General features: G+C 35.3%; 1 protein-coding gene across 1 annotated transcript; it reads right to left on the bottom strand.

Annotated features, from left to right (window-relative positions):
* Positions 1-484: 484 nt before the first annotated feature.
* On the bottom strand, positions 485-2,894 carry LOC147536498 (uncharacterized). Its single transcript, XM_086644617.1, has 2 exons — positions 1,900-2,894; positions 485-800 (listed from the first exon to the last, which is right to left on the bottom strand). Exons 1-2 carry the CDS (start codon positions 2,883-2,885, stop codon positions 716-718), a joined length of 1,071 nt encoding a protein of 356 aa, XP_086500743.1. The 5' UTR covers positions 2,886-2,894; the 3' UTR covers positions 485-715.
* Between the last annotated feature and the right edge of the window lie 8,631 nt (positions 2,895-11,525).

Genomic DNA, 11,525 nt, shown 5'->3' on the forward strand with positions numbered 1-11,525 from the left:
CCAATAGCCCATTACTTGAGTAGTTCTTGGTGTCTATTCTGGGTGGAGAAGGGGAGAGAGTCTGGTCTCTCTCTCTCTCTCTCTCTCTCTCTCTCTCTCTCTCTCTCTCTGTCGCTCTCTCTCTCTCTCTCTGTCGCTCACTAATTGTTTGCTTCTTTGTTTCTCTCGCTCCGCCTCTCTCACCCTTCTTTCTCTCTCTATCTCCCTTGCTCGTCTCTGCTGCACTCTCCGTCAATATTTTTTCCTTTTACTTGTTCGCATTTTCTTCTCGAACGAGGTAGTATGTTTTTTCCTTATTCTTTCTGCCAACCAACACCAATTCCGTGCCCAACCACAAACACAACAATGGTGTTGTTCCTTCATTTTTTCCTCTCTTTTTGACATAACATGAACAACTCAAACTTTGACCAATTTTTGACATATTTATTTTATTAGTTCACACTCTATTTGTTCTGAATAAAAGTGAGCAAATTATACACCAATAGACCAAAATTTACATACTATATCACCAATTCAATGGGAGAAGAAGGTTGAAATCAAATGACTTGTATATATATATATTACAAAAATGTGGAGTAATAAACATATGTTATTTCCCTCTAAATTTTCAGAATGCTAATTAAGTTCAATTTGTTTCACTTATAATTTTCCCAATGAGTAGTACTTCAATAATGGTGAAAGAAATAGTAGACTTTTTATTTGAGATATATCCCATTTAGTAGTGGCTTCTCTTGAGTGCAGTTATTTTGGTTTTGTTGGTGTTGAATGACCAGCATCCACCTAATAAACCACCCACTTTCCTGCAACACAAACAAGTACATATTTTAATTAACTTAGAATAGGATATTCAAGTTTTATTTCTTAGCATGCTAATTTGTTTGATTGTATTACTAATAGAACTATTTGATTTCACTAAATGGAGTCTGTAGAAGAAGTATGATACTAATAATGAAAGTGATTTTGTGATATGTGAATTAAGTTTGTCTCGTTTTCTTCTTCCATAAATGGAGATCTCCCCTTTGTTGAAACAAAAGAAAACTTCCGAGTACAAAATTTTAGGTAGAAAATTATTGGGACTCCTTTTTGTTTCTCCCCAAGTCCCCCACCACCACTTCTTCTCCACGGCGGCAAAAATAGACGACAAACTGTAGTTACTAAACCTCTTTCGTTAAAATTATTGTGTATAAGTCTGGCAAAGTGGAGGGGTACCCTTTCACTGAACAAAGAGTAACGCGAAAGGAAATGGTGGTTGGAGGTGGTGAGAAAGGAGGAAGAAGTGGTGTGTGACTTTTTTATCCAAAAAATCTTTGCACTTTCAAACGAAAAATCCTTGTACTTATTTCATCAGAATTTTCTTGTTCTCCAAAAAAATCTCATTCTAGAAAAATATTTGTACTCTAATACAGCGGATAACAATCCGTTTAGAAATGTAGGTTTATATGAACTACATTCCTATTTCCGAAGTATGACAATCCATTTTCTAGAATGAGATTTCTTTCTCGTGGAAAAACAACGTGTACAAAGTAATGTTTTTTGGTCTATGTATTCCCCCTAATCCGATTGATTTCTAATTTCCTAGAAATGTAATCTATTCCCATCGTTTGCGAATGATACTTACAAATCGTAATTAACTCATCGAGGTATTCAGTAATCAATATCATGATTATGTATTTAATATGATTTATAAAATAGAGAATTAATAAATTATGCTTGTGTTTTTATTTTGTTTTCTTGAACAAGCCATTAATATTCTTATATCTCTTAAAATAAGAAATTAAACAGATTCGGGTAGGAGAGGGTCATTTATAATTTTCAAAAGATAAGGTAGTATAGTGTAATTACTGCAAAATAGAGGGGGGCGGCTATAAAGATTTGAAATGAAAGAAAAAAAATCCTTACCTTCTTCCATTGCTCCTACCAGTACTTCCATTGATGCTTTCTAATCCATTATTTTTCTTCTCACCTGCAACTGAAACCCTCTTTTCTTCCTCCATTAATGGAGGACTCGGCCTCGGCGATACTTTTGCATAATATGCACTACCCTTTTTAATACTACTATTCTTCTTCATCTTCTTCTTGTTCATCTTCTTTTCTGATCCAAAACTAGACATGGGTAAGAACATCTTGATAAGAAAAGTTCCATTATTATTAGAATCTATACTTTTGTTTCTCTTCAATACTTGAATCTTATCTTTTTTCATCATCTCTAAATTACTTTTGAAACTATTTGTTTTAGTATTACTACTAGTTGAAGATGATTCTCTACGATTTTCGTCGTCAATCACTTGTTCATCTTGATCATTTTCATCGTCTTCTGTTGTCGTTAACGTATTCGGATTGATTAGATCTTTTAAAGATAGCTCATATGAACTCTCACCCATATTTTTGATAATTTCCATTAGTTCTAGCTGTCCTCTAGCTATTTCTTGAGACCTATAAGTAGGAGAAAGAACTTGTACTTGATGATGATGCAAGGGTAGAGAAGTAGATCTAGGGTTTTCCCATAGAGGTGGAGATGTTACACCATCTTTATCATCTTTATGAGATGTGAATTCGATTATTCTTTTTTCTTCGGTTTCCTCCTCGGATTCAACTGATAAAATAGTACTACCACGATTTAATGAGCTCGGACTCAAACTGTTTTTCAGGGTAGAAGTACTACTAGTAGTAGAAAATTTTGACAAGGTTGGGCTGTATGAAGATCTAGTGTAGTAGGAGTTACTTCCGGGGGGTTGTCGTGCGACTCGTCGGAATCTAAGATCAGCCATTGCTAGGGTTTGGTGAGTAACTAACAATTCTTTTGTGCAAGAAAACTTGAAGTGGTGAGTTATAATAAGAGAAAAAGAATATAGAATATGTGGTTGTGGGTTAATGGTTTTATTCATAATGTATGGTTTTAGTGTATGAAATTGATGTTTGAGTGGGCCTAAGAGAGAGAAGAAAAAGAAAGAGGGACTTAAAAGTCAAGACCTTCTAGATGGGGGAGTGATGTGGTTGTTGTTTCTATAGATTTGATTAGGTTTTTGAAATTTCAAGATTTTAAAAATGGAATTTCTTGTTTTGTCCCTAAATTTTAATGTGAATACAAATTAACAAATGTTCTTTCATTTATTTGATTTTCATCCCTAAGTAAACAATATCATCAAGGTGTAAGCAAAAATTAAGTAAATCTATCGAACTAAACTGCAAACAAACTAAAACGTCATGCTGAACATAGTTAAACCAAATCCATTGGTTTGAATTCAACTTAAATATTTTGGAAATTACATGGTCTCAACTCTCGTCAAGATTTTTGTTTCATATCGCAAATAAATCTTTGTATTTTTCTTTCATTTTAAATCCAAATTGGGGCTAAATATTTAAAAAGTGAATTTGTTGCTTTCAAATTTTATAATGTGTATGGTAAATGGATTTAGAATCAAAAGACTTGCTCCAAAATATATTAATGAAATCCAATTTTTTTTCTTGGAAAAACTTGAGTATTTCCTAACTCATCTTGAGGTTTGGGTCAAAGCTGAAGTATTTTAAACCTTATAGACGTGGGGGTTTCAACGTCACCGAAGAACTTGCTTTGCACATTCATCCATTATGTGATGACTAGTTAGTCTTTCCTTTTCCTTCTAGATAGGACCGCTACACCACGAATTTCAGGCGCTTGGGAAGACACGGTTTTTTATTGAGTAATTTTTGTTTGAGCCCCCACACATGAGCAATTCGCTCGTTTAGTCACCAACAAAACTTGTTTTGCCCCCTTATTAGGAGTCCTTAAGAAGAGGAGCCAGAACTAGACAAAAGTGAAGAGTTACTCTTAAAACGTAACAGTATAATTAACTTTTTCCTAACAAAATTCTAACGAGGTTGTCAAGTCTATTCGTCGCATTTAGAGAGTAGGAAGCAAGTTGGTTGCGCTTGGAGGCCAAATAGAAATCACCATTTTCCGTACATGTTTAGAAGTTAAGGTAAATTCTCATTTGCCCCCCATTTCACCCCTTTGACTCCCCAGAGGTTACCAGCATACTGTTTATTTTCCGTTAATAGACTAAGTATACTATTTCTATTCTTGTCTATTCGATTTATTTTGGTAATCTTATTTAGTTATATATCATAAGATTGTTATACTAATAGAATGACTTTTCCATGTTTTCACTTATAATTTATGGGGAAGGTTCAAGGCTGGAGCTGGTTAATTAGAACTTTGGTGATCTATCCCCATCCTAGACTAGATGGACCACCAAATGTTTTGGTTGGTTGTTTTCCTTTTTCCCTTCTGCAATGGTGGCAGATCTTTTGTGGTTTTATTCTTTACCACTTATTTGCAATTAACCCATGCTCTAAGTCATTAATTGAGAGAGTCTATAGGCGCCCCCAAATTTTGCCACAAAACCTCTCCTCTCTTAGCACTCTTTCTGGGCCTCCCACGGACCCAAATCCGAGTTGTTCAAATTGAACATAACCTAGGTCCAGTCTAAGTGTCTTTTTTTCTTTTTGTATTGTCAGTGTGTCTCGAATCCATGACCTAAAAGGTAGAACACTAGACCTCCCACCCCTCCAACCAAAGATTGTTGGCGCTTTTTCTTTGGACTGTCCTGTCTGAGGGATGTTAATAGAGAGGGGGTCTATTTGCAAAATTTGGTGCGCCTATAGACATGGTGGAAATCATGAAGGGACCAATAGATTTTAAGATTCTCTTTCGTTTCAACTAATTAAATGTTTAATAGTAAGAGAGTTCTAAAGGCGCACCACTATTCGGTCCCATTTACGCATGAAACCACCTGAAAATTTGGATGTAGTGCGACCTACAACAATAACTGAGGGTGCCTATAAAACTATATGTTCTATTATGAGGCCAGAGAGCTCATAATAGAAACATGAATTAACATTTGAATAAGTATTTATAGTCAATTCTAAAAGAATTGTTCTCAGACTTATAAATTTGACTTGTTAAAAGTAGAAATGCATAGGACAATATTAAGCGTTCTGGTATTACACCTCTTCATAAAGATGAGGAATAGAACTTTGCTTAGTTGTGTTGGCGACAAGTTATTTTCTTTGACTGAGTAAGATTTGGATTCTTCAAGTGGATACTATATATATATATATATAGACGACTCCAATTTGTACTTCATGAAGTGGAAATCTCTGCTTGGGTAGTGCCTCTGGTAAATACCTTCACATATTAAACTTAGAGATGGAGTATTGTGTTGGAGATGAAGAATTTTGTTGGTAATATAGAGCCTCTTAGTGTTTGCTTCACTCCAATAACTACTTGGTCAAATGAATCGAGGGAGAGGGGACATAAGCGGTAAAATGTTCAGAAATATACATATTACTGAAGCACTAATTCACGCCAAGTTACACACACATGTAAGTATGAGTATCCAAATGGTGAGAGTAGGTGTAAGTAGGAGCGAGCTTGCTGGAAACTAACAAACAGTTGCATCTAATAGCAACTCGATGTGGAGGGGTTCCGTGTTGGGGGAGCCACTGGGGGTGCACTTGCTGTAAACATGAGTTTTGTTCATGTAAGGCCCATTAGCCAATTTATATAAACAAAGTCCATTAGTATGTCCCATAAATAAGACTATGTAAAGACTTGTTGGGCTAAAAGTTTGTTGGGCTCATAAAACTCATTTCATGTATTGAATCTAGTATGGACACTAGCTAATGTGTTGACAACTAGATGAATCTATAAGCATGAGGTGTATAGATTATACGTGTTTGTTGTCAACAATACAAATCCACTATTTCAACAAAAAAAAAAACAATACAAATCCACAAGTATGTGTTATCAAGGATATATCATATAAGTGATGCTACACAAATATTAAATCGGTTTAAGCTAGTAATCCCACTGTCTCAAAAGAGTTCCAAAGCATGTAAATGGCAGGGACCAGAAGCCAATGAAGTTATTATTAACACCGATGGAGCTTATGATTCCTCCTTTGTTGGGTTTGGAGCTATCATCATAGACGCCCAAGGCGACGTAATAGTTGCAGCTGCTGCCTTTACGACGAACAGGGTATAAGTGCTAACTCATGAACTTCAAGGAATCCGATTAGGCCTTCAGCTAGCCCATAAATTTGACAGGAAACGAGTCCAGTTGGCGACTGACTTGGCACTAACTGTTTCTATCCTGATCAATAGTGTGAAACCACCTCCATGGCAGACTGCACGGTTAGTTAAAGAGATTCGAACTTTATGGAGACAGTTTGAAGAATGCTCGATCAAACATGTGTTTAGAGAGATTAATCAACCTGCGGATTTTTTTATCAAAGATGCGACCAACTTGAAGATATTTGGAAATGTTACAAACTGAACTACCGGTGGAACTTAAGAAGATTGTGAACGATGATAAAAGAGGTGTAATTAGAGTTAGACAGTCATACTCCGATTTTTGATCTATTTCGTTTAGAGCATTTGTTTATTTTTTTTATTCAGTTTTTTGTTTAGGGTAGGCTCCCTTTAACCCGCTGACAATTCAAATAAAAAAAAAAGGCTATTTCATATGTATTGTCAACAAGAGAGCTCCTTAAGTGTCTGTTGTCAATGTTATTGTATGTGTTGTAGGCAAGACAACTAAACACTTGTTAGGTTTGACTTATAGCCTATCAAATTGTGGTAATTAGTATAAACTCTATGATGGATTATAGGTTAACATTAATATAAATAGAGGTGGAGAATAAGATGAAAGCTATGCTCTTGCTCATTAACTCAAGTTAGTTTTCATCACTTATACTTGAAGAATGGAAGAGAAAAGAGTATGCAAGTTCATCTTCTTGGAAAAAAAAGATTAAGTTTTATTGAAGTAAGGAGCTTATCTTTGTTAAAATAAGTTGACTCCAATTTCTACAATGGAGAAAGGTATGACTAGGGGTGTACACGAGCCGAGCTCGACTCGACTATTGCTCGTGCTCGACTTGAATATTAACGAGCATGAGCTTAACACGAGCCCAAAATCATGCTCGTTTATGTAAACGAGCCGAGCTTGATCATTCTTTAGTGTATCACGAGCTACTCGTGAACAACTCGTTTAACATATTCTTATAATATTGTAGTACATAATTACGTATTAGTATTGAAACTTGTACATGAAATATCAACCATTAAAAACTTATCAGAATATTAATCATTAATCATTATTATTGTATGTGACAAATGATCATTGAAGTATTTTGATAATTTAAAACGTTTTAATTTGAAGTATTTTGATAAACGAGTTTAAAAAAATGCGAGCTCAAACTCGAGCTCGAGCTCTTTCAAACTTATACGAACCGAGCTTGAACAAGTGGACAATTACTCGAACGAGCTCGATCTCGAACTCGAGCTCGACAACAAATACATGAACCGAGCTTGAACATCTTACTACTCGGCTCGGCTCGACTCGAGTACACCCCTAGTGATGGCGACCATCAACATGGGCCTCACGACCAAGTCATTGGGCCTCACGGCCGAACTAGTTAAAGGGCCTCATGGTCGAGTCCATTAGGGTTAGAGTTTAGTAGTTTCCATGTTTTAGTATTTCCTACTAAGTCTAGGTTTAGAAGTTTCTATGTTTGAGCATCTTTGATATTTAGGAATCTTAGTTTGAGTCTATCTAGAAGTTTCTAAGTTCCTATAAAAGAAAGTCAGGTCTGTCATTGTTAATCAGATCAGAGAATATTATGAATCAAGTTTATTATTAATCAAGTTTATCGTTTATTATTAATCAAGTTTATCGTTTTATCGCTTTTATCGTTATTTCATCAGCTTTATTTCATTAGTTTAGATTAATAACATTGGTGGATTCCATTACTTTTACGCTTCCGCAACAATCTACATCAGCTGGTATTCAGAGCCTCAAGAATCGGGGAACAAATAATTTTTTTTCGACACTTCTCAACTTGAATGTTGGAAAAATCTTCCACGTTTAGGTTGGGATCCTTTTAGATATGCGCAACAACTCTATGTTGATCGAAAAGATCAAAACAAAATTAATGTCGTTTCCAAAATTCCTTTATTCGACGGTCAATATCATATAGATTTTTGGATTCAACAGATGGAGGATTGGTTCATAAATCAAGATGTACATGTCGAAGATAAGGTTTTTGTCGTGGAACGACATATATCCGAAAGAATTTATGAACAGTTCAATGCAATGCAATGGAGACTCATTGACGAAGGAAAAAAATTCATCGATGATTGGACTACATTGAAAATTTTCTTCAGGTATGTTTTTCTTCCTTTGGATGAATACTTATCTTATATAGAAGCTCAAATCCAATCGAACAAATTATTATCCGACATTCCTTCGACCTCCATGGTCGATACTGTTGAAGGAGATTTTCTTCATAAAATAAATACTAGTTTTACAATGAGGGATGAAGAAAAATTCGTTGAGACAAATAAAGAAGAAGAGATCCAATTAGATAACACAAGCTCCGACGATTTATTTGATCTGTATATAATTCCGAGAGAAGAATTAGTTATTTCGAATCACAAAATTCTTCCACATCAAATTGTGTCGTCATTGGTGTTACCTCCTCATTATCATGAACTTATTACAATTTTTAGGTTGTCTTCATGGAACCAATTGGAATATACCGATCACGTCTTCGATACGATGTCCCTTGATGGGGTTTCACCTACTCGATTCTTTCCATTCAAGGAAGAAGTTAAAGGGACACCAGTTCTTGCTTCACAAAATACATCTACTACAAAATTGAATTTTTGTGATATATTGGCTAAGGTGGTTCCAAACTTGACAATTTATGATGAAGTTTTGGTGTATAAGCTTCACGAAGATGAACGTGGGAAAATATCTAAAGTTGTTTTTTATAAGCTTCCGCATAAATTTGTGTCTTCATTGGCTTCATATCCGACAAATCAAATAAACCCTAGAGGTGGAATCAAGATTGTTGAGTTTACAATTGTCGAGACTGACCCAACAAAATACAGTGTGGTTGGCCTACACATTGAAATCTTTTGTGAGGGCGATCTACTAACGAGGGAAGCCGAGGCTAGGTTGGATGAAGTGGGTTATGATGGTGTTGGTGGTTTTCAAAAACAAATTGCCCAGATCCAAGAATTGGGGGAGTTGCCACGTAAACATCCACAACCCTTTGAATCAATTGGTGTTAAGCCACCAAAAGGAATTTTGTTATATGAACCTCCTGGATTTGAATCTGGGAAGACATTGATAGGTCGTGATGCTGCCAATGAGACTGGTGCATTATTCTCTTGTATAAATGGGCCACATAAATTGGCAAGTGCAAGTGAAAGCAATCTTGGGAAGGGGTTTGAGGAAATTGAGGAGAATGCACCATCTATGATTGACGAGATTGACTCAATTGCTCCCAAAAGGGAGAATACTAATGGAGAAGTCCAACAGAGAATTGTTTCCAAACTCTTGACACTTATGGGTGGTTTAAAATCCTGTGACCATGTAATTGTTATGGGCTACAAACGGACCAAATAGTATTGATCCTGCTCTGAGGAGGTTTGTTAGGTTTGACCGAGAAATTGGCATTGGCGTCTCTGTTGAAGTTGGACGTCTCGAGGTTCTCCGAGTTCACCCAACGAACATGAAACTTTCCGAGGACGTTAATTTGGAGAGGATTGCGAATGATACTCATGATTATGTAAATAAAACAATCGTTGAAGTGCCTAATATCAACTGGAAAGACTGTGGTGGTCTCAAAAATATCAAGATGGAGCTTCAAGAGACTTTTCATGAAAGAGGTTTTTCACCTACTCGAATATTTCGAGTCAGGAAAGAAATAAATAAAACGATGGTTATTACTCCACGATATACTTCAGCTGCAAAGTTAATTTTCTGTGATGATTTGGCTTGCCTAACTTGAAAATTTATTATAGAGTTATGATTTGCAAACTTCATCAAGATGAACATGAGGAGATATTTCAAGTTGTTAGTGAAAAGGAAGATACACAGAGAGTGATGAAGTGGCTGCCGTTATTCAGAGTTGATTTTTTCCATCAAGAAGGATGTGGTATTTTCACTCCTTTTGTTCAAAGATGGTGGATTTCAAGATCTTTACAACTCCGTCTTATACGTTTTGGATGGGAGGACGACATTCATTGTTTTTCCAAGAATAACAAAGGTAGTATTTGTGGTATCTTTCATCAAACTAAAAGATGATGGGCGACGTCGCAATTTATTGGACTTTTATGCACTATTACTGCTTTTGCGAGTATCTTGGCATCATTCCATTCTGATTATATTTGGTGGTGTAGTCTTCTTCATCAAACTAAAAGACGACAGGAGATGTCGCAATCTGTTGGAAGTTTCTTCCATACATTTGCTTTTGCAAGATTCTTGGCAATATGAGATTTATGCTAATGATTTAGTCCATCATTGTCTTCTTCGAACTTTCAACAAATTTCGTACAAAGTGGGAATTAAGGATCGCATTGTTGAGTGTCACTTGAGGGCAAGTTCGTTCTCGGACGGGGAGTATGATGGCAACCATCAACATGGACCTCACGACCAAGTCATTGGGCCTCACGGCCGAACTAGTTAAAGGGCCCCATGGTCGAGTCCATTAGGGTTAGAGTTTAGGAGTTTCCATGTTTTAGTATTTCCTACTAAGTCTAGGTTTAGAAGGTTCTATGTTTGAGTATCTTTGATATTTAGGAATCTTAGTTAGTTTGAGTCTATCTAGAAGTTTCTAAGTTCCTATAAAAGAAAGTCAGGTATGTCATTGTTAATCAGATCAAAGAATATTATGAATCAAGTTTATTATTAATCAAGTTTATCGTTTATTATTAATCAAGTTTATCGTTTTATCGCTTTTATCGTTATTTCATTAGCTTTATTTCATTAGTTTAGTTTAATAACAATGACGGATTCCATTACTTTTACGCTTCCGCAACAATCTACATCACCTAGGTATGACATTATTTTGAATTACTAATTATTTATTTTTATATTAATTTTGTGGCAAATATGAGTCCCTAAATTCTTATCTGTTTATGAGAAAAAAAAAATTTGAATTACCATTTTGTCTCACGAACATTACTCATAGAATATAACATTTGCACCCCCACCACACGCTAGTGGTCAGGATATACATAAAATAGTGAAAAGGTTTGAAGTCTCAGAATGTCTTTTTGATGAGATAAGTCTCAGAATGTCTATTTACTAATATTTAGAATATACATAAAATAGAGACATTCCAAGAGACTTTGAACCAGTCCACTATATATATGAAAAATGTTTAAATAAATAGATGTGAGTATATATGTCTGTGAAAATGTCAATAGGGGTGTGAAAGGTTGACCTCAATTTCCCCTTGATCTCTTTGTTCATATTCATACAACTAAAAATATTAGTATTTGATATGTCACTTGCTATGAAATACAAACATCCAAAGTTTGAAATATCAAAAAGTGTGGGTAATTGAGCAAGACCAAGTAAACTACTAAATTGACTTTGAATGACTATTCATCAAATTTTCAATTTTTTGCCATACTATATATTCTCAGTCATAGTTGTTGATTTCCTCTCAACCAAAAATTGAAGTATCTTTA

This window comes from Eschscholzia californica, unplaced genomic scaffold (assembly GCF_041429995.1).
Source record: "Eschscholzia californica isolate CP2 unplaced genomic scaffold, dmEscCali1.0.p SCAF_5, whole genome shotgun sequence".
NCBI lineage: Eukaryota > Viridiplantae > Streptophyta > Magnoliopsida > Ranunculales > Papaveraceae > Eschscholzia > Eschscholzia californica.